The 24,622-nt window shown below is 46.1% G+C and overlaps 2 protein-coding genes across 2 annotated transcripts in view; one reads left to right on the forward strand and one right to left on the reverse strand.

Annotated features, from left to right (window-relative positions):
• Positions 1-10,264, reverse strand: part of LOC144132810 (sulfotransferase ssu-1-like) — an 82,200-nt gene extending 71,936 nt beyond the window's left edge. The window contains exon 1 of the mRNA XM_077665473.1: positions 10,046-10,264. Coding sequence (XP_077521599.1) covers positions 10,046-10,264 — 219 coding nt within the window. The remainder of the gene's footprint in view (positions 1-10,045) is intronic.
• Positions 10,265-10,434: 170 nt separating this feature from the next.
• LOC144132809 (uncharacterized) overlaps positions 10,435-24,622 on the forward strand; it is a 164,809-nt gene continuing 150,621 nt past the window's right edge. Inside the window, exon 1 of the mRNA XM_077665472.1 lies at positions 10,435-10,574. Within this exon, the coding sequence (XP_077521598.1) occupies positions 10,528-10,574 (47 nt within the window). The 5' untranslated portion in view covers positions 10,435-10,527. The remainder of the gene's footprint in view (positions 10,575-24,622) is intronic.

Consider the following 24,622-nt stretch of genomic DNA (forward strand, 5'->3'; position numbering starts at 1 on the left):
ACTGAACCTCCCGTCTTCCCTGCACTGAGGAAATAGAGGCGCCAGAAGGAAGGAAGCGTTCAGTTCGCACTGTGTACTGTGGCCGAGGACTATGGCCTTTCTTCAATCGGTCCCTCAAACTCACGCTCGTCACCGACCTCTTCGTGACTGTCCTGCCTTTACTGTATGATATACTAAGTTCAGATAGGTATAGATGCTAATTTCGTCCATAGCCCGGTGGGCAGGGCTGCTTGCCAGTCACCACACCGGCATATACCTGCGACATATATTTTTTTGTACAGCACCGCCATATGGTATGAGAGCCTGTGAGCACCCCCTTAATCCCCCACCCGCACCCAGCAAGAGCCGCGTGAGAACAGTGGCTCTCCCTAGCAACCAAGAGCTTACCATATACATTTTATGAAATCACCTGCTCAATATCGCGTTTGTAATTCGCTTTTTTTTATCTCGATCCCATATACTTCAGTATCTTCAGAAACACGGCTGATCGTGGCTTCCGGCTAGTACTGTCTAAAATTAACATTTAGGCCTATGATGGTGACGTCGCCCTCTAACGTTCTATTAAAACGGGTATAATAAAAAAAATGCAGGCTTGCATTCGTTAGGTGCACTTCGTGTCTGCACGGACACAAATTTGCAACATCTTAGTAGCGATACTGTTGCAAGTGCTGCATTGTTCGAGGAAAGTGGTGCATATGCGCTGCATAGAATTTTTGTTCCTTATTATAGGGCGCTCTCAAAGGAAGCCTATGCGCCGACAGAATTTTTTGTTGTCTTGATAGAGTCTGGTGAATCTTTCTTAATTGGTTTTTGGGGAAAGGAAATGGCGCAGTACCTGTCTCATATATCGTTGGACACCTGAACCGCGCAGTAAGGGAAGGGATAAAGGAGGGAGTGAAAGAAGAAAGGAAGAGAGAGGTGCCGTAGTGGAGGGCTCCGGAATAATTTCGACCACCTGGTGATCTTTAACGTGCACTGACATCGCACAGCACACGGGCGCCTTAGCGTTTTGCCTCCATAAAAACGCAGCCGCCGCGGTCGGGTTCGAATCCGGGAACTCCGGATCAGTAGCCGAGCGCCGTAACCACTGAGCCACCGCGGCGGGTCTGGTGAATCTGCCGTGCACGTTTTGTCCACCCTGAAACAAGCTGGTGAATCTGCTGTGCACGTTTTATCCCCCAACTTGTTTCGGGGTTTATAATTTTCAGAACCACAAAGCACCCCTTTCTGGCAGCCATGCTTAAGAGGCAACTAAGTGCACATCTTTCCTTTCGCGACCGAGTCGTGAGGGAATTTTGAGCTGACACATTGAGTTTCCTCGCGCTTCGCTTTTCCTTAAAATACATTTCCGCCGTCTCCAGAAGGCAGACGACAAATGTTTTAGTAGGTCATTGCTTCTTGTATCCATATACGTGCAGCCTTACCTAACCTTCTTGACACGAATGCATTAAAGGGAGTTCAGCGGAGGCAGCTTTAATCCGCCAGAGAAAGCATTTAAGGCTCCACACGTGGACCATACGCGATAAGACGTGACTTCGAGCCAAGGGGACATTTTTGCCGTGGCCAGTGAATTGGTACCTGTGTGAGCAACGAGAAACTATTGAACAATGACTTGCATTGTGTCGTGACGCTGTTTTCTTCTGAACATAGATAAACAGGCTCTTAAAAGGACGATGAGCTCACACCTTGCACTAAAGGATTTCTGCCTGCAATGGAAGACTCCAGCATTCCGTGTGAACTTTTCGTGTTGATAGGGTTGTTTAGCGTATGGAAAAGCGGCGTGATGAAAAACTGGTAAGGGTTCAACGCGGTTAAATCGAGTAGGCATGCGAAAAAAGCTGTTCATTCTTCAATTGGATGGGGCACTTAAGATCCGGCTTACGGGAATGATGCGATATATTTAGTGGGTTAATGCCCATATATGCAGAATTGGCCTTTCTCTAATTACCATTTATATATGGCGCCGAGTCCTCGTATACCACTATCAGCACAGTGGCGCCGCTATTAACAGATTTTTTCTTTATTGCCTGGCTTTGGCTCATAACATTTAACAAAAAAAACTCAACAAAAAACACACAAAACACTATGTACATACGACACTGTCGTGGTCAGCCAGCATGAGTCTGGCTTCGTCATACTAAAATTCACGAAGCATACAGAGCGGCTCTAGCCTCGAGAGCCACCCGGGAGGCTCCGCAGCGGCTTTCTGGATGGCCAGAAAGCAGTCTATTCTTTCCCGAAAATAAATTCGGGCAGGTCGTGCGTCTTTGTCACAATAATAGCCTGCCATTCTGAAGCGCCATATACAGTGGAGACCCAAGAACATTATGAGGTCAAATGGTACCCCATCCTCATTGTCAGTGCTTAAATAACGAATTCCCTGCGCGTCAAGTGGTAGCTCTTTCTTTATTGTCCTTTGTAACACGTCCCAAAAATAAACCCCTTCCCAGCAATGGAAAAAAACGTGGTCTATTGTTTCGGGCTGTTTACAAATTAAGCAGTTCGATCCCCACGGTAAAAACAAATCATTTCCCTCCAACAACTCTTTAACTGGTAGTGTCCCGGTGTGTAACTTAAAAAAGAAGGTATTTACTCCTGGTGGCATCTGCATTTTCTTCACCCTTTTTAACAGATACCCCACTGCACTGGCAGGTGGGTGTTCCTGTCACAGTCACCCGTATAGGGATCGTGCGACCCATGTTGCCCGTCCCGAGCAGCCTTTCGCTCCCTCTCCCTCGTAGCTCCTCCGAACTTGCCCGAGCTTATCCGAGTAAGCTCGGGCAGTAACTCGGGTTGCTAGGAAACGACGCAAGATCGTACGTATGTACGGTAAACGTGCAATAACAAGATTCTTGGTCGGTGTTCTTGAGTGTATGCGTGCTTTCACACTTATAACCACGCAGGACTTTCGCGTTCAACTTGGTCACTGTTCAGAGAACAGTGCATTTTAGCGTCGGCGGTATATGCTGTACACGTTCAACCTCCTGACTTGTTGCCCTTTCTTGAAATGTGTGCCTCCAGGAAGACAAAAATGATTGCCGAGGAGTATATAAGGCAGGCAGACGAAGCTTCTTTATTTGCGACGGCGCTGGTTCGAATCCCACTTGGGGTTAGAGCATGTAGACTTTTTTTTCACTTTGTTATAACTGTAGCCTCCTTTCCCAAAATAATGCAATGTGTGTGCGTGTGCGTACGTGTGTATAAGTGGCATCAAGCGGTGTGTGTGTATGCGAGAGTGCGTGCGTGTGTTTGTATGCGTGTTTGTGGTCCTCGTGTGCGTGCTCCGGTAAACGCATTAACGGGCATTCGCCGGTAAAAATTCATATCACAGCAATAACGAGCCCTCACTCAAACATTTTCACCTCCCGCGCCACCTCAGTTTTTCAGAACCTGCATCCAGCGGCAATCTCACCCGCCACCTCCTCAAGCTTTTCAAACACCTCAACCCAGCAACCAGCCATCGCCACTCTCCAGCCTCTGGAAGGAGCATTTGACTGGCCCCTTGCGGGCACCCACGTTAAAATATGCATTTCGTATACCTTCGAGCCTTCACTTATCACCTATCGATCCTCTAGAAAACCTGTAAGCACCACCCTTCCACACACCTTTACTTTCCAGAAGGCCTCCAAACAGTATACCTACCTCCACCCTCCGGAGACGCCCTCCCAGTGGATGCACCTTCGAGCACCAACTTGTAAAATACATCTCCAACCTACGCCCCTCCACACCGTGCCCTAAAGCCGACATCGACTTATAGTGCGGATCTCAGAGGACGCCTGTGCGCCATTCACTTCAAAGCGGTGGTGACCCGTCCTTTTTGGCAAGGACGTCACGCGCTTGACGCGAGGAATTTTAAATTCGTCTTTCTCACAGTCGAATGCGTCCTCTGCTGCCGGACAAACGGTAAGATGGGCAGAATGAAGAGCCGCATAATTAATTTTATTAAAGAAGAATAATGGCGTGGAGTTGTCTAATGGCAGCGCCCGTTTAAGGGCTCTCCATGAATTCCTTCTTCACTGTTTGGCATTGAACCTTCGTTTCTTTGAAAAATAATCGTGAGAACGGAGCCTCAGCCGGTGCACGTTAGACCTCTTCCTGGCCACAAGCGAGAGTGCCAAGCAGGTTTTCTTTATTATTCATGTTGCTAAAATTCGAACGTGGAGGCCAAATTATAGAGTGGAAAACAGCGCATATGCAGGAAAGCGCTTGAGAAGAGACAACGTCACCTTGGCGAGCCGGCAAAATACCTGGAGTAATAAATTTACCTTTCATAGAGTATTTGTTACTCGAGTAGCATTTTAGATTACGTGAAACAGCGGTTAACCTGGAAATAGCGTCTCTCTTATAAATGTGACAGAACAGAAACAACCCTGAAGTCTATATATAGAGCGTACTGTTTGTTCCCACATGAGCTACATCGTTTTTCTTACGACAGTGCTAAAATTGCCCATTAATAATTCGCGGCCGGCTCATTACAGCTTTATTATGCTCAGCTTACCTTCAATTTTAAAGGTTGCTTGCTGCGGCTGCGTTAACGGCCCAGCCCTCACAGTGTAGGTACTTTGTGACGCCGCTTTTCTCACGACCTCTTTAAAATTACCGAGCGATCTTGCGTGTTAATTCCCCGCAATATTACACTGAAGCTGCACTCAACTTGATGGGATCGGATTGAAACTGGTGGCCTTGCTTGGTTACTTTTTGTAGCGATAATTTTCTACACATAGAAGCTCATCTTGCAGATTAAGTTATCGCAGCCTCGGCAACCCACACTCCTCGTCGCGTCGAAACTTCTCAGGCCTCTATTAATCACTCACATGCCTTCGCGGAAGCAAGACTGCGGGCTAATTATAGAATGTCAACCTTCTCCTGTAGATTACTTGATTGGATTATGTGGGAAGTACGATGCAACGAAATAAAGCAACCGAAGAGAAACCCAAATCTGTTCACAAACATCAACACACTAATCGGCTCGTTACTCTCTGTTACAGATGTCAAAGACTGTTTCAGGGGAAGGCGAAGTGGCGGGCTCCCTATAGCTCGGCGAGGCTATATTTAAAGGAGAAACTTTAACACTCAGTTGTTTTCACGGATAAACTGCAAGGAAGCATAAATTGCGTCAATACTTTGGTCTCTTTCACAATCGATCTTAAATCCGCCTTAATAAATGTTAACCTTCAACTTTGCCGTCAATCAGTGATGTCCATGAGAATATATGCAGCAAACACGTGGCGATATGCCTGTGATATTTACAAAGTGCGGCTCAGGAAAACCTTCATTTCAAAAGGAATCGTCCCGCGTTTTACGAGAGAAGGCTGCTGCACCAGTAATGCCTCCTAAAACCTTAGGTAGTCTAATGGAATGCCGTTTATGACAGCTGTAACGTTGAAAGGCTTCGTGTAATGCATAAATAAGCGGAACGTTCAATCCTTTCTCCCTCCGTTCTTTCTTTCCTTCTTTCCTACTCTCTTTCAGTTTTCTTTCTTTTACGTCCAAGTGAACTGCAGCACAAGACGTGTGCACAGTAGCATCCCCATATATATATATATATATATATATATATATATATATATATATATATATATATATATATATATATATATATATATATATATATATATATATATATATATATATATGATTTTAAAAAATATCGGTATACATAATGTGAACGCATCGGTGATAGATATGCGTATATAAACATGGTCGAAGAATCTGCAGAAAGTAAGGCAGTGAACTAAACATGGAAGCTTAGGACTCCTATCATGTATGGCACTAAAAGCCTTTGGAATCTACGTGAAAGTGGGTTAGTTTAAGGACTTTAATATTTTAGGTTGGTAGGAATTTGCGAAAAAAAGATGGAGAAAACAAACACTGTGTCTTGCATGGTATACACAGCGCCAACTCCTGCTGATTTCGAAGAGGGCGCTCTTAACATCTGTCTATTGAAGTGAAGCAAAACATTGGCTGTTACTGCCAGGAAGAAAGAAAATGAAAGTGCACAGGCCTGCTCACTGGCTCAAGCCGAGCCACAATCGCTACCACGTGCAGACAGTAGGAGAGTTTATAGATGGGATAGAAAGACAGGATAGTTAGTAGAGACGCGCTAAAGACAAGGCCAATCCCGGAGGTAGTGCAATACCAGGCCAACCCATGGCGGGAGTGAAGCATCCTTCAAACTCTCCGCCACATTTCCAAAATTAAGTCCAATTGGACCCGTAACAGATACTCTACGGGGTCCGGCTGTACTGTGGTGCCCTCTCTTTATATATGGCTGTGTGCTTCTGCGACAGGTTGGTAGCACATTCACTTATGAGAACATGTGGAAGTAGGTTCAACTACCGCATTACACTTTTTTTGCTCCGATAAGGGTAAAATTATAAAAAAAATCTGATAAAAAATGACAGTTTATTCTGTAACAACATTTTAAGAGCTGTCGAAATTGTACCAGCACACTAACACCCACGCGAATTATTCAACAAGTGGAACGTTATTCTCACAACAGAGTATTAAAACTATCGGTTTCGCAAGTTCTTCAAGCGGGCAAGGGACTAAATGTACCAATGATTTCATTCGGAAAACACTAGAATCTTATCACGCACGTCAATTTGAGCCACAGAACGATATAATATGTGGAGAAACTCATAGACGGTGCTCAGATTAAACTTATATACTTTTAATTACACATTGCGAGGGACATGAAATCTACCTCGGCACATTAGTGCGCCCAGATGGACATAGAGTAGTTTAATTTTACCGTCAGGTGCTTAATCAATTAAAATCGATTAATGAACTTTTTTTGTGGCGCCACTAAGCAGGCATGTTTGTATTGGAAACTGAGAGGCAGTCGTTTTTCCTATACAATTCCAGGCACTAGTATTCTTCTAGCCTGCGTGTGTTCCGATACATTCGCGTCCAAATATATTTTCAGTATTTGCGTATGCAAGGGATTGGTCATGCAAGGCGGTGGTCATCAGTCATCGAAATGGCAAAAACGCCTGACGCAACATCTGCACCACAGCAGGGAGGAGTTTTGCGTCAACTGGCACCGCCATGCATAGCCATTACGTGAAATCCGAACGTTCAGGTCGAATATCCGGAAACACACGTGCTCTAGACGAATTCTACACTCTAAACAGAAAGGAGTAAAAAAGGGAGTAAACTGCCCTCACTCTCTTTTATGAAAGGGTGCGCGCTTGAGGCCAGTTTACTCCCTTCTTACTCCCATATAGGCGTATTCGTGTTTAGAACGTACCAAATGCGTATTCCAGAAACGGGACTGCCTCTGTGTCTCCAATATTGATACTCTCTCTAGCTGCAGTGCCTAAAAAGTTGGTTAATATATTTTGGTTAATTTTGCGCCAGAAGTTGGCAAATAAAATCTCACTTTGTGCCCCCCTGGCAGCACAGCTTATGTGCACAGGTCGATATCACATACCTCACAGCGCATAATTTCAAGAAATCTGTAAAACCTAATTTTGAACACTGAATATGGTCTGCGAATTCAACACAACAAATTTCCAAGGGTACTGAACAGGTTAGATGCGACATAAAAGTTTAACGAAAAGTCCAGCTTTCATGGACACCGCATTGAATTGGGGAGCCTCTGTGGAATATTGTAACATACTGTTATGAACATATTCATGGAAATGGTCTAACTTTCGGATGCATGGCAGAATCTATACTTTAAAATTTGTGAGGTAGTCGCCTTGATTAATACACACCACAAAAGAAAGCCAAAGGGGACGCTTTTGACTATAGATAGCAACAAAACTACACACGTCACAGAATGGAGATCAGCAGATATATTGATTATTATGTTGATATGTTGTGATATGCGAAAAAAATGCGTTTAAAAACAACTTGCAGATAAGAAAACGCGCTCTTCTACAGTTTTTGGGCATGCATTTATATTTTTTAATTGTAAGTTGTGTTTCAATGATGTCCCTGTGTGAAATGTACTCGTTTACAGATTCCGATTTTTTTTTTTTGTCATGCAGTGCTCAGCTATTTGCACGTACGGAACTGTCATGTTTTCTTCTATCGCTGTAACCAACATACTATTCGTATTATTTTCGTTGGTCATTACGAAAATTGCCAATTGCCTCTCATGATGGCTGTTTGTAGCTTTTTCTGCCGACGTTTTGTATAATGTAGCGATGAAAATTGTCTCGTTTTATTATTGCAACAGTATGGGAATTTTGTTGCCTATTCTATGTAAAGCACACTGCTGCTATCTACTATGCTTGTACTGCGCCACTATATATTACATTTACCTTTATTACTAGTGCTTCTACTACAGCTCATATACTCGTAACACCACTACTGCTTCACCAACTGCTACTACGACTCCAACTAATAATACTACTACTGCAACTACTATTTTACCTGTATGACGCGAGCTGAGTTGTCACTTTATTTCTTTGAAGAGGGTCAGATTATTCGCCGAGAAAATTACCGGTCGATATATAATTCATACCAGGCAGCATAAGTTAAATGGTGCCTTGAATATGTAAACACTACAGATACATTCTGGAAGGCATGAATCCTACCGGATAGAGTGCTTCTTTTTGATAAAGTATATTGAAACTACAAAAAATACACACAAAGCTACCTTTGTATACTAGCCTAGAACAAGGCGAGGACAGAAAACGATCAAAAGAAGCATCAAGTAATTCAAACCGATTGATGAGCACAACTATAACTCAGAACGGGCGCATTCCACGACGGAAGCAGCCATTAATAAAGTACCACTATTACTATTACTATTCATTTATGGACGAAAACACTCTCGACGATATCTGGTGTCTGCTGACGAGTTTTTTTTTATTATTATTTTGAGTCCAGGCCTCTTGTGAATGCCGTACGCTGCCGTGATTCACAAATATTGGCCCTGAATATTACTAGGAGTCTACTCCTGCTGCCACCGGAGAGGACTAAGCGGAGAGATTTGGGAGAGATATTCTCCCTTAGTGCGCACAGGTCATGAGTTCGTTAAATTTTGTTCTTTTTTTTTCTCTTTTAATTATTGCACCAACCGACGTCTCGCGTCCGTTGTGACCTCGATCACCCAGCTTCTGCAGCGAACATTACGGAATTAAAAGAATCGGTATGCATTGTATACTTGTACGGCCGTCGAGGCCATCAGAGGGGCACAATGACACTTTGTACGAAATGTATCCTGTGAAATGATCGTACCCTTTCTACTAAGGCCAGAGGTAAAATAAGACAACAGGCTGTCTCGCTGTGCGGTCCCTCACGATCGCCGCCCGCGATGCAGGAGCAAATGAGGACGTTTCACTTCGGCGTGGGCGGTGGAAGAGCAGTAGTGCAGTTGATGGCCGCACGCCCACCCAACAACGCGCTCCGTGTTGCGCTCTTTTGTTTCACCCTTCTCTCTACCGGCTTACACGTTCCGAGCCGCGAGCTCTTTCTCGCCATTTCCAGCAGAACGCCGTCCGGAAGCGCGCCGACAAAACGCCTTTTTGCTCTCCTCCGGCTTCGCAGGCGGAGAAGAGTGGAAAAAACAAAACAAGGCAAGCTTGCGGCGTCCTTCTTTCTTTGAGTTGTTTTCTTCCCTCCCGAGCCGTAATACTTTTCACCTCCGGCGTCAAGGCGCCTAAAATATAGCCGCGTAGCTCTTGTACAGCCATTTCGTTCTTGTTTTCTTTTCGACGTTTGTTCCCTTTTCCTTCGGTTAGCGTTTTTGCTTCGCTTCGCTTCGTCCGGCGGCGGCGCTGCGGCTCCTGTTATTCGTTGGCGCTTCCGAGTTGGTCCGAGACACGGTTGGACACCGCGCGGAATACGCAACTGCGGCGCGCGTCAGCTGCGTCTGCTCCCCGCCGCGTACGAGAGCGCGCGCGCCCGGGCGCGTGCAAATATTCAAAAACAAGAGAATAGCAAAATTCGTCTGCTATTGGACGTCCCCAGACGCGGCGCCGGGTAGCCGGCGCAGCGCGGCGCTCGCGAATGGCACCCAAGCGGGTAGGCGTGCATGACGTGACGTCATGGTTTAGGGCTCCGCCTTACTTTTGTAGTCTCCGCCCACCACACGGGCGCCAAGCTCCGCCCCCTCGTCGTCCGGTGGCCGCCAGCGGCAGCCGGTCAGTGCGGTGCCGGTAGCGGATCGAATGCCCGTGTTTCTTCGTCTGCCATGAAGCTGCGTGCCGCCGCACAAGTAGTGTCGTCTGCTTCTGCCAGTGCCGCCGCCGGCAACGCGCTGGATTTGGCTGCGCGCTAAAGCAGGCGTGTCCCGCTGGACGCCCATCGATCGTCTGCTGCGACGCCGTTGTTCCCTATCTGCGTGCTGTGTCGCCTGCTTTGCTTTTTGTTCTCATTTCGTCGGTGTGCCGCCGCCGCTGCTGCCTGTCGCCTGCTCCGCAACGTGTGCGGCGGGTGAGGCGACGTTTCGGATTTGGTGATTGCTCTCCCGGTTTTCGCGCGCCCCGGCGTGCGCCGTGGTGACCACTCGTGGATTTCCGTGAGGATCGGCCGCGCGCTTTCGCGGCCTGCGGCGACCCTGCTGCAACCATGTCGTCCATGCTGGCCGGCGGCCCCAACATTCTGCAGATGTGCAGGTGAGCTGCCCGGTGTTTTTTGCTCGAGGGCGGGGGGTGTCAACGGCTCTGTCCATGTGATAGCCATATCTCGCCTGGTTTCTTTCGTTTTTACTTATGCACTGCCTTTTATTCCTCGCGTTGTCATTTCACTTCACGTCAATTTCTTTGTTTAGACATACCTCACTCGTTCTTCATGAAAAAAGTGAAGAGTAATTAATCGTGCCCATAACATTTCATTCCATCATGTCGTTGGCGAACATGTTTGCATTTCTTTCCACTCGTAAGTGCTGGAAACTTGGTACCGGGCTGATGTGACGCAACTCACAAACATCCACGGAGTAACTATATACAGGGACACAAGTGTTGTTTCTTGTTTGCCCAGCGCATTCATCGCTCGCTAGCTATCGCAAAGCTACCAGAACTCCGTATTTATACCAGAAGCAATTTTGAAATTCGTTCCCACAGAATTATACTTCCACATAGTGTACTGAGACCTCTCAGTATGAATGACATGTAAAGCAGCCCGAAAGTTTCGTTTCTGCATGAAGGTGCAAAAGGTCAAGTGGCTGAAGCCGTCTTCGAGTCACGTATATACGTAATGTATATGAGCAGCATAGGAGGTGAACGTCAATTTTCCCTCAAGTCCAAATTCTTTTTTTTCTTCGAACTTCAAAATTATTAAGAGGCATATGGTTTCCAGAGGAAAGACGTACACACGGAAGTTCTGTCGTAACTCATACTTAGTGGTCGGACATTTCGGTTTAAACCGTAAAAAAACAATAAAAGAGCATCGAATTCCGTTTTCGAAATTCGGGTTTAAGAGAAAAAGGTCATTATTTTTGGCATGCAAGGCATACCTGTTGAATAAGAGTCCCACTCAGTCAATTTGAAAATTAACCAAGTATAGAAAAGCCAGGGCCATGCTGCGATGGTGGTACCGTTCGATGCAGCCAGTTGTGTGATTTGAGGTATTGCTGTTCTGCCTGACACGCCTGTGCTAGGCCGGGAAGCGTCACCCTGTATTTAAGCACTGTTTGTTTGTCATCATCACCTGCTTAGCGCAGTTGGTCGGTTAAGTAAACCCCACATGGGTGTCACGAAAAAGTATGTTGTGGCTACCGCGACGATTAAGCGGCAGTTCCATGGCTGCCATCAACACGCAGTTCACGAGATGTGCCGCCCTCAAAGTGGGACAACCCACCGATAACATGTCCACCTAGTTCTTAGAAATCAAGTTTCGGTTCCGATTTTGTGTGCCGGCTTCAACTTTAATTACTCTTTTAATGACGATAACAATTTATTCTAGAAGCACAGCCCAAAGGGCTACGATTTGCTCGTTAATTACTGGTAAATATATTGTTCACGATCACGAAAATACCGACATAAACTTTAAGTGAGTTTAGACTGTACAGAAATGCTACATTTACTCACCGAAAAAAAAGTCAATATTTGATTCGTAGAAAATAATATTCGCGGCGAAATAACCGTATCTAGTGTCGTGAAATAAAAACACGAGAAAAGTGTGGTGATTTTTCAAGAAGTAAAAATCGAAGATTCCAATCAATACGAGTCATACATGAAGAGCTGCCCGCCGAAAGGTATTTCCTTCCTAATGCCTTCAACCTGTTATGTCCGCTTGTGGGTATACACGCCAACGCACGAAAGTGTTGCGCTTTTGACGCTCGGGTAACCATGCACGGTGATTATGCGAATGCATTTTTTTCGCATCGCATCACGCTTGAATGAATTTTCGGAACACAAAAAAAAAAAAGGATTTCGATTCCACAGCATGAAACGACCTGTTGTCAGTCCTCCGCCTTTTACAAGAGCATATCGAAATGCCTCAATCGACAAGGGCCATTCATTATCCATGTAAGTTTGTTGTGGGTGAACAATAAGTGAAGTAATGAGAAACTATGCTTCTTTGTTAATTTATTTAGTGCGTATGCTGCTTTCTGGATGCCCCAATTAAGAGTGCTCGTGCATTCAGGTCCACTGAACTGCATCGAAAGACGAATGGCTTCCAATCAATAATTTCCTTCTAATTTGTGCCCGTGACAACATTATGGTAGTGCTCAATGAAAAAGAAAAATAAAAGAGAAAGAAAGTTATCGCTTCTTTGCTCGTATTTTTGCCTATCGAGTAGTGCACATTCAGGCAGTAATATTTAAGTGGTAAGATTTTCACTACAGCCTCACAGAGTGCATAAACCTTGAAAAAGTATTTACTTTTTCATAATGAAAAAACAGCTTTCGTAGTTAATTTTCCACAGGCTAGGACCAGATCTGGGAAAGCTTTTAGATAAATTTGATGTTTCTGCCGTATACGCGAGTACTGGCAGTATACGCGTTATCTATAGAGCTTTATTTACGTGATCTATATATAATGAAAAAATAAATTAGAACCGCAGGGGTGCTAAACAGAAGAATTTTCTAAAGTTACATGAGGAAGCGAAGATCATTTGGTGAAAGAAGCAAACAATTGCAATACAATACCGTCAAGAAGAAAGTTGGCAGCACGAAGCGCATATATGGTCTTATGTAGCAGCAGAGCTAATCGGCACAATATTGGAGATATGTTGTCAAAGGCCGGTCCCGCAAAGGAACAGAGTGAAACCGTATATTCCCATTATTGGGCCGATTATGAGCGTGTATGCCTCAGGTATTAATGTTTTCAAACAAGAAACTTCAAACGCTTGACACAGTGAAGATTAGATCTGGCGTGTTTTGATTCAGCTAGCATGATTTTGATTTTGGGAGTTTGGACTCTGTCTTCTAGAACAGTTCATGTTGACTAATCGATAGACCATGTGAAACACTCACGAAAACTTGGATTCGTACATCTTGCGCATGCAGTTATATGCCAATATATTCTGAGAGAAAAGTTTGATTTATTTTATTAGGCTGACATGATCGAACTCACGCTTCTGACTAGTGCGCACTATATATATATATATATATATATATATATATATATATATATATATATATATATATATATATATAAATATTTAGTGGCGGCCTAATACACTATTGCTCACTCTCCTTCGAATTCATTTTATTCATGACAGCTTCGGCTTCAGCCTCTTAATCACAAACATTTTTAGGTCTTGAACATTTGTTATGGCAATCTTGGACCTATGTGCTTTGCACGATAAGAATGCAGCAGCCATGATTTACAAACGAGCAGTGAAAAGCTTAGCGGAAAAGCCATACTACATTCCGATAAATTATTTTCATGTGCTGTCTATAAGTCAGTTTCTTTCGCTTTGGAAGACAAATATAGTGTCGAAAAGGTCTCGCACAAGACATCTTTCCTTGATGTACAATACAGTGCAATACTACGCCGGTAGCAGCGAATGATCGACCGTATATGCTACAGCAGTACGCAGCATGAATCTCTTAAATCGTTGCAGTGTTGGCTTCCTCGAATCAGGGAGAGCAGAGCCCAGGGTAATGTGTATTAAGGTTAAGAGGGAAAGGGCGTAGGATATGGTTTGACAATGTATATGTATCTGGTTGATGAGGCTTCATATCCCAAAGCGACTCAGGCTACGAAGGACACCGTATAGTTTCGGGCTCCAGATAACTTCGACCACGAGGTGTTCCGAGATGGCACAGTCACTTCTAGCATTCCGTCTCCATAAGGACAGAGGAAAGTGTACAGTGCGAGTATTGCGCGTGAGTGCGCAATATATAGTCGTCAAGGGGTGGGTTTTCACCCTTATATGTCCTTAGAAGCCCAGGTGCAAGTACTTCTTAGAATACAAATGCATATGGTCGCTTCATTTTCCGGTAATATCATGTAAATATGGAATTATCTATCCACCCCAAATGACTGTTGTACGCGTAGCAGGCAGGAGCATAATGCTGGCACGGGCTACTCTAGACAGAATAGGATACACAGACGTGACCAACATGAGAGGGAACGATGTTTGAACATTAATTCGTTCCATATTGCATAATTATGTAACAGTGTTTTTTTATGTTTTAACTATTTTTCCTTTTGGTGTATAATACCCAAAAGTCATTCTCCAATTCAGCGAAGAAAAAGCACAAAATTAGCGTTATGCTGCTCGCGACTGGCACTGTCGGAATGGAGCGATGCGGTGCGCGTTTAGCTTTGGCCGGCGCATTGGAGGTGAAAATGACACTACCCTGGCGCTGTCAACCTCGGCCTGCGGACCGGCCGCACTCGTGGGAAATGCATTGACACTTCCGCCGCGGGATCGTCGACTTTTTTGCGCGCGGAATATTAGCTTGAAAATATGCAGGCTGATAAGGAGGCAAGTCTGAAGGACAGCGCACGTTTTATGCATTTACTAAGTTGAAATTTTTTAATCCTCTTCGAACAGTTATGGCGATAATTAGGTTCATCCCCGGCAGCTAGATGCGCCGAACTTAAGAAGCGCACGGTGCACTCTATGATCATACTTTACTTCATTTCTCTATAGTCGTATGTAGGTATGGGAGTCGCACGATATCACGGGGGTGCTGCGAGGCGTCCTGGCAGCTTCGCTCTTGCTGAAGCCTTAAAACGAAGAAACAACTCCAGCACAAAGCGATGACCGATTGGCTTGGAGGAACACTGCATATGATAGGCTTCGATAACTCTGAATACTCAGTGGCAGGATTAGACTAATGAACTCGAAAAACACGTAATTTTGATAAACAAGCAAGTAAAAGAGCCATGCTTCATAGTTATCGTATAGGAAAGGCTAATGAACAGTATGCGCATTATTCGAGCGACTAGCTTTAGCACAGTGTTGCACTCCTTCTTTTATTATTCCGCGATTTCTTTATTCAGATTGAGCCAGCAGATTGAATTTAGGTTATTTTTTCGTGCAAGACAAAGACTGCTCGCCAGATTACATTTGCATGTTATGGCGGCTTATGGAAAGCAATGTGCCTTCAAAAAAAAAAACCGTCTTTCTTCAGTGTAACACAACTCCTGTCATCCTTACAGCCGCACAGTAACAACTCCTTATGTTTTCGGTGTGAGAAAAAATTGATCTACTGGAATAATTATCTCATATGACAAACTAGCACTTTAACAGAAGACGAAAGCATACGTGATCACTCAAATATTGCTTGATCATCATCTGAATATATTTAACATAAATATACAAGAGGAATACTTCGCTCTTTAAATGAGGATTTATGCATATGCCTTAACTTGAATAATATGCAACTTTGAATATAGGAAATGCCTTCCATATTTGGTGAAAGCAGTGTCAGCCCGCCTTTCGCTATCCAGCTCCTGATGTTTGGAATAACCTCTTCAAGAATCTCTGCCAGCGCAAAAAAAGCTGCACTTAATAGTTAAGAAAATCGTCGTTAATATTCCTGGACATCGATGCGCCAACTAGTTCTAACAGTTCGGAATCATATACGTTTGATATAGGCCGTGAGGAGCTATCACATAAAACCTGCACCCGCTCAATCTGCATTTCTTGCCCCTGCTGATAAAGTAAGCTAATTTTCAGTACTTCCCATTCCGGCCTGCGCCATCGCTGGCAGTTCGCCGAAGTCAGTACGCGTGCTGAGTAGATAAATTCATCATAGTGCATCCCCTGGAATTAAACCCGCAATTGTCCTATACATTTTCTTTAGATGCATGAAACAGGAAAGCGATTCCTTTTCAACACGCGAAATTTCAAAAGAAACTATATCTCCTCATTCAGCGTAAAGTATACAAACCTCCGGTCCTTTAATTTTCGTTACTTCTGGGTGCTGGCTCTCGCGAACGAGAGCGTGACACCGAACGCGCAGCACCGCTCGCCGAGGGGTGGAAAGGGTAGGGTCGTCGCGCCCCTAGCGGCGGCTGTAGAGAGCGTTAACTCGCTTACAGAAGCTTCCATTGTGTCCGCGGCCAGTGCAGCAGCCCGTATAGAAAGCGCACGCCTGCCCGCCGCCACTTCGATCCATCCGTGGCTTAAGCCCTATATAGGGGACATGCGCTGAAGATTGAACGCTCTTGACCGCTAGCTCATGCACGAGTCCTTCGAGGAAGGTGACTGTGGTAACCGGTCGCTGAAGCGCGCAGGAGTGCGATGGCAGAATTTGTCTTCGTCATCTTTGGTCAAGCAATCAGGGAGCGGCAAACAATGTTGCGGCGCCTATATGGAGCATTCTCATATTTCATCTCTTTTTATTTGAAAGTTAATTCGAGCGTGTAATGGACTTAATGAGTTATAATTCGCAAAGTCCTTTGAATCAGGTGTCCGCTTAGCCGGGTAACCGAGTCTAACGGCGGGTCTGAAACCATGGTCAATTTTTACATCAAATATCACTGTTGAGTAAAATGAAAGAGCATGGACAACAGGGCAGTCATTTCACGCAGGGTGCCATGAAAATCTATGCACTGCGCGGTGCACCCTTGAGCTTATTTCTCGTCGTGGACCAAACGCTTGCTCTTTCCTTAAAAGTCAGCAAGGCGAACGAAGTCACCTATGTAACACGCATTCAGCATTATATGATGTGAACTCCTTGTATATATTATTGCGGACATCCTGTACACTAAATCGCTTTATAGGTGCGATCTGAACATTACCAAAACTGCCCTTGCACGGTGACGAGCTGCGTCATATTTTAGTGTGACAGCGGGAGTTGGCTATCCACTGTTATGGGTGATAGCGTTTCTATATCTATGTAGATCAGTCAGGTCTCAGGTATGTGCCTGATTTGTGGACCTTAGTTAGCATGTAAGACTCTCTACGGTTGAGCAATTGCCGGCAGAATCCTCAAGGCTAACGCCACCAGTGGCTTGCAACGACCTCAACCTCTCTCACCCGAACGCGGAATTCCGAGAAAATTGCTACCATTACCCTGTGTTCGAGAACAACAGAAACCATTTCATACATTTGGCGTCGTAACGAATTTTCGTGAGCTACTAGAACCAGTACTTCATAAGAGCCACCATTTTACACCGAAAGAAGCGCAATTGTGGCGGACACTGATTGTTCTCAATGATCTCTATATACACTCTTTTTCTTGCGCCATTCGCTGAGCACTTATTTCTAGTCGAAACGGATGCACAGGTATCCCGATAGAGAAAGTGATAGCCTGGCAGTATGCTAGACAGAAGCGAAGGTTGATGCTAACAGGTTGCCAAAAAACAAAAGAAAAGGCATCGGTTTAGTTTAGAAGTACTCAAGCATGCGTGAAATGCGTGATGAAACATTGCTGCACAGAATGGACTATATATAGTCAGATACTACTCAATAACGAAGCGGCTTTTCTCCGTCAAAGTACCCAATTCCAGCCAATGGCGTCGGCCGATTCTCATGACCCTGTTAGCGTGACAATGCATGGAGTGGCAGATGAAAGGGGATAGTCCCCTCCCTGCATAGTCCGAGATACTCTCCCCCCCAGCTAGCAGGGTCATATATCGGCCGACGTCATTGGCTGGAAGGGGCTCTTCTGACGGGGAAAAGCCGCTTCGTTATTGAGTTGTATCCGACTGAAGCCACTACCACCCCAGAGAAATAGTAGCCATCCATCCATCTATACGTTCTACTCCTCATGTTGTACATAGACAAGGGCAATTGAGGCATTAATGAATGAGGAACTAAATAAATATGTAACCCATAGGACCAAAGCAGACCCTCACAAAAAAAAATGCAAGTCTCCACCGGAATAGATTTGTCTAAATGCTACAATGATTTTCTACTTGATGAAGGATAACAAAGTGGCCGTTCACACTTTGCGGGCTAAAGTCAGTGTCTCTTCCGTGCGGACGGCATCTTTCTGCGCATAGGGCGCGCAGTGGCGTTCTGTGCAAAGTAAGCTTCTAAATTCCTGCCTTAAGTTGGAAATCGATGCCTGCCACATTAACTGTGTGGAGTCTTAGCTTAGGGCTTGAGAAATGGTGCACTCTGCAGGCATATATCAGGGCCCCGACACTCTGTCTGGACCCAACTATGGTGTACTAGTCCTCACCTGGAACTCAGGAAGAGCAGCTTGGTGCTAAGTCACCCTCGACAACAGCGCAGCTCTTTCCTCACCTGTGAGTGTGGCCACTGAAGGTCCACATGAACCACTCGTCACCATGCATATCGCTGCCAAAGTCCATCAAATGAATACGATATGTACATTTGCCGGCTGCAACGCATCGCACGACGCTTGAGAAAATTCGTATTCTCGTGACCCACCGCGTATATTATAATTTATAATGTATTGGTATGACTTTTTACAACTTTATTTTCTGGAAGATTGTTGCAAATACTGAACCCCGGACGTGGCTCAAAATAATATAGACTATAGAGTACTCACCGTACTCCCACGAAGTCATTTTAACGAGATTTTTGCAGAGAAACGAGTGGTCAGACTATGCCTGCGATTTGGATGCTTTGTTTAATTCAGTGTAGTCCTCTCGGAGGTGGAATTGCTGCGAAGTCTCTGATGCTTTACTTATTTATAAGGCTTATATAAACGCGTATTCGGCCGCACATGCGTTTAACTCTAGGTATATACGACCGAAAACAGTGCTGCAATCTCGTTACCGCGCGGGAAACGCAGCGCACACTATGGACACAGGGCACAAAGAAAGAGAACTGTTGTAAGTAAGGCGCAAAAATTAGATCAGGGAAACATCCACGCGACCAAATAAACAAGTTTGCTTTTTTGCTGACGCGTCGAAGTATACAGTTCTATAGCCTCGAGAGAATGTATTGAGAAACGCATTTGCGCGTTTGATCTTCCTCGCACCGAAGTGACCCGACATAGATGATACATTCCTTGTTCTCGAGTGGCAAGTTTAAGCATTTAGGCATGTTTTGTTACGTTTCTGTGTGGCAGCTTGTTTATGCATTTTTATAGCACAAGTTGTGTCCAGTACTTACTCGTTGTGGCCCTCAGTTTCTCAGGTTACTGCGGCTCTTAACGACAGGCGGTGGGCTATAACCAGTTCCCATTGCCCCCCAATTCGATTCAGCTAGACTACCTGCGGAACCCATACGCTTGGTGTTTCTTGGGTCCTTTGGGTGTCGCAGTCGTCGGTTTCGAGAATGAAATAATTCCAGGGGCTAGTTCAAGACGTTAAAGACCGCACTCTGGTTGCTATTTCCAATTCACACGCTTGGCAAACGAACTTCACATTATAATAGTCGCTTTGCAAAAAAGAAATCTTAATTCTTGCTCCTAACTAATGCGCTCAGTGTAATCTTCATTAAAAGCACAGAAAACTACTGCAACCGCCTTGCAAAGCACAACCTTTTTTTTTCATTGCGATTACTTGAGAATAATAATAATAATAATTGGTTTTTGGGGAAAGGAAATGGCGCACTATCTGTCTCATATATCGTTGGACACCTGAACCGCGCCGTAAGGGAAGGGATAAAGGAAGGAGTGAAAGAAGAAAGGAAGAAGAGGTGCCGTAGTGGAGGGCTCCGGAATAATTTCGACCACCTGGGGATCTTTAACGTGCACTGACATCGCACAGCACACGGGCGCCTTAGCGTTTTTCCTCCATAAAAACGCAGCCGCCGCGGTCGGGTTCGAACCCGGGAACTCCGGATGAGTAGATTACTTGAGAAGTCTTCTACAAAGCGTTTTTGCGTCTTTGGTAAAAGCAACCAGGCAGTATAGGTTTGTGTCTTAGCCATGTAATGGAACACTTGTGGCCCTCGTGAAGGAAGAGAGATCCCTTCTCGTCATCTTTGCATATTTTGTGGTGTTTAGGGGTGCCATAAGGGCTCCACTATCAGGCTGAGAATCAAACCGTGTTGTCTGGTTGCTTTTGGCATAGACTATAGTCACCTAATATTGTCCTTTATCCATAAGTGAATTGTTTGTGCTAAACTGCGCGCACCTCGTTTAAGTGTGAACGACAAGTCTTCCGTCGAAACGATTCGCGGCAAGCTATATGTGGTTTACTCTGTTTATGACTTACTTGTACGTGGAGAGCACTTAAACGCTTCAATGAACGCAGCAGGCAGGCATTGATGGCTTTGTTATCTGCCGCATATGCGTGCCAATAGTGCACGTTCTTCGTTCTGCGCGTGCGCCCCGGGTACATGTTAACGTCTATATGCAAACAACAGATGCAAAGAACAAGTGGTGATGCACTCCTTTTGTCTGCCACCTTTAGTTTTCCCACCTCTAACCATATACACTGTTCCACCGCTCTCTCTTCCTCATTTCCTTCTTCCACGTATGGGCGCCAGCTGTTGTTGCTGTATGGCCGGGCAAGCACGGGGCGCGAAGGGGGTGGACCCAGAAGATGAATGGCCAAGCAAACAGAAGAAGTGAACTTGGAGAAGAAAGAGAAGGAACGAACGGCTGTTGTTTTTTTTTTTCGCACACCCCCGGACGAGCTCTTCCGCAACTGCTGGTGCGGCTTGCGCGCGCGTGTCACAAAAGAAATTGGCTGGTGCGGGAGAGGGGGCCGAGGTTTGCCGGAGGAGAGAGCCGGCTGAGAGGAGCGGACCCATCCGAGCATGCGATTTTTTTCACGCCACTCGGATTTACGAGGCTTAGCAGCTGCGCGACCGGCTGCGCCTCTCACTTGCGCATGTGTTCCGCGGCGTATGCTGCGTATAGGCAGCAAATCGCCGATGTTCTCTGCAGGACGGGGCCCGGACCGCCGTATAGGCATCGGGATCTTGTCGGTCCGAATTCGGTTCGATTGGTCGCATTAGGGAAGAGGGGGGCGTAGGATACTTCTGTGTTCGTTAAATGTGTTAATTGCTGTTAATTAGAATGGAATGGTGAATTAAGACGCACAACCCCCTTCTCCATTTTTTAACCCGAGGAACACCTCTTTCGGTTCGATCTTTCACAGCAACGAGTCCCCAAAACGAAAAGAAAAAGAACTCAGATGTCAGGTACGCCCGTAAGTTTTGCTGCTAACACAAAAAGGAGTCAATCCAGCCGCGTGGCAGGTGCCCAGAAAGCCTTAACGAACAAATCTATTTGATCTTTCTGATTTCGAGACATGTCATTTGCAGGTTTTACGGCGCAATCAGCGAGCTCCACTGAAGTTGCCCCTCTTTGTAGTGTCTACCGTGGTATACGCTTGAAAGTACTAAAAATGAAGGAATTTCTGTGGTCAGTCGGCGAATATGCGGTTGTGCACTGTAGTGTGAAGCAGCTTTAGGCCCGTTCATTTGATATTTTTCGGTTGCATAGTTTTTTGCATCAGGAAATTCTGTGTTGAACCTGCTCCGGGGTTCATGATATCCAATCGAGACCTCGCATGATGTGCCTGAACCGAATCTTGTCGTGGGTTCCCCTGTTTGTCACATTAAATGGATTAAATGTTTGTCAGATTTATAGGTGGGCCGTGCTCACCGAGGACTGCGGTCATTCGAGAATGTGCCCTTGTAGCCATGTTACTCGGGTAACTCTTGCCGTAGATAGCATGCATAACGAACGACTAATGAAAGTCCAGGATTCCAGGGGAGCTCTCTTTGGTGAAGGACAGATGAGTGTGCAGAAGGGGGTGTGATAATGAAAGTACTGCAGTTATATCTTGATTACATTCGAACGCCTGCGGTTTGCAGCTTTTATTTCAGTTTCATTTTTCATTGCTCCATTGCTTCAGAACGGCTGTGCCTGTCATCCTGCAGGCGGCCAGCGTTGCGTTTTCATTTTTTGGCGGATTGTAGCTCGGCTCACATATCTCGACAGTCTGATCGCACAACTATAGTTTCTGTTCACTGCGGATGAATTGCGCACCACGGGGAATTATAACTGATATCTGCATCCAGAAAGAGTTCTTCCTATAAGGCGGATTTTTTGAGGGGCTTAAGACCCGCTTCAGAATTATACGGTATCCGCGACAACGGATTGTGAATACGTTATAGGATAAATGGCAGCTTGGGACATGAAATATGCCGCGAGAGGTGGGTTGTAAACGTTCCATACATTGATTTTAAATCTAAGCGTATTCTGCGTAGTGTACATAACAATACCAAACAATTTTGGTCCATGTAATTGTTTCGTCAAAATATTCAGGAATTGCTTGAAAATTTGATACCGGCTTTTCTTCGAAAAAGTGAACCATTTAGTACTTTTTTTTTCTTAGTCAAATATTAATTCTAGTTCTCAAAGGGGCCTCAAGTTGTTATGGGACTACTATAGCTGTACCCAGACAAAATTCTTCGGACCTCTATTTTATGACTGGAAACTGCTGCGTCTCTCGTCAAGGCTAGTAGCCAGCCAGTAATATCAGTCGCCTAAACCGATATATGAAGAGCTAGGCACAGCACAAATAAAAGTCGCTCAACGTAGACGTAAAAAAAAAACAGTAATCATTCCAAAGAAGAACCACGTTGTTGTCTACATGGAGTGTATGAGGTTGCGTGACGTATGTGAGAGGCAGACCGCATTGCAATTCTGACGCTTAGGCACGCAACATTCGCGTCATTCATTGACCACCCCGTGACGTGGCACGAACTGCGCGGGGACACCCCAGAACTCCGTTCGTGACACCCGCTGTCTCCCCGCTTATAAAGAAGTCATCCACGAACGTGGCACGAAGAAGACAGACATGTCCCCCCATGCGATGGCCTTCGCGTGCACACTTCGGCACCCGGAAATAGCTCAGCGACAAACTGAAGCACGCATGTGTGTGGGGATATACATATATCCCTGAATGGACTGTCATCCGGTTCTTCATAGCAAGCGGGACTGACCGGGCGAGACAACCGTTGCACGTTTCTAAACTCAGCACCACCGCTACAGAGAAAAGACTAAGGCAACTCCTACGAGCCACGTTTTTAAAGAGCCGTCGCTTGTCCCCACAGGACACGCCAACTTACTTCCTCCAAGAACCGTTGTTTGTTGGGGCTGCAGGTTGCGCCACAACCGGCCGCTTCGGGTACCACCCGCCGTTTTGTCGTCGTGTGCTCATCTCTCCTCGCGTCTGCATCCGTCGTCTGCTCTGGACACGTCACGAGCGCTTACCGGGTTGTCGTCTGCTTACGGTATACTGCCGTCTGTGTGCATAAGCTCCTCACGCTGTCGAAGAAGCAGCAACGACTGTTTCAATCAAACATGGCGGGACGAGCTGTTGCCGCAGTAGATATATATACGGCCATGTGTATACAAGCCGTACCAGGATGTGGAGGTAACAAGGCCCTATAGGTTGGACGGACGGACGGGAAGCGGGACTCGCCTAAACGGACGCGTCAGCGTTGATCGCGCTCGTGGCTTTGTTGTTCGAGCAACTATATGAACGCTGCCATCGTCTCGCCAACACGCGCACGCGTTTAGGGAGCCTACTTCCTGCGCGTCCGCCTTTCAACCGCTGCACGCCGACGGCCGCCAGCCCGATTGGCAGCTAGGCCTAACGTGGCGCCCGGCGTGCACTGCGCGGCGCCCTGCGAAGCGGTGTGGTTCCCCCCGCGGTGCGCAGGCTTTCTTTTTATTCCTGATCTTCACCGAGCTTCAACTGCGCTTCGACTGTACGCGCTCGTCGAAGATACCTGGGTGCTGTCAGTCAGCCCATAATGCCATAAGGATCATTGCGGCTTCGTATATTTATAGAAGGATGAAAGAAGAGGGCGAGGAGCTTGAAACCGGACCTGAGGCGCCTCTGTCGCCTTCGTTGCGTGTGTTTCCCGTCTGTCTGCCTTCTCGAGGAGCACTACTCGTCTTGGCCGCAAGAAGCGACTGTCTTGGACGAGCAGCCGCCGCTTGGTCTCGGCGACTGACAACTCGTAGCAGAGCTCGGCTGCCCCCGAGAAGCATTCGGCGCTTCTGAACGCCGCTCGAAGGGAACCATACTCGACCAGCGGCGGCGGGTGCTGTGTGCTTTGCTGTTTTTAATTATTGGCCCCTCCGGCGCTGCCGGGGCCGCATCAGTCGCCAGTGGTGTACATCCCGCTAACAAGGCGCCGGTATGGCGCGGCGAACCGCTCGAGCCGGATCGAGAGGGGCTCCGGACGAAGACAGGACGGGGGTTGGCTTCGCTCCGTTGCTGCGTCCGAGAATGACAGGATTAAAAATCGAATACGCAGTGGAAAAAGAAGGGGGAGGGCAACCAGGAGGCAGCAAAGGGGGAGGTGACTTGACGCGGCGCCGCATCGACGGATGCGTAGAACCGAAAGCGGGAGCGTCTTG

The sequence above is a fragment of the Amblyomma americanum genome, chromosome 5 (assembly GCF_052857255.1).
Source record: "Amblyomma americanum isolate KBUSLIRL-KWMA chromosome 5, ASM5285725v1, whole genome shotgun sequence".
Classification (NCBI taxonomy): Eukaryota; Metazoa; Arthropoda; class Arachnida; order Ixodida; family Ixodidae; genus Amblyomma; species Amblyomma americanum.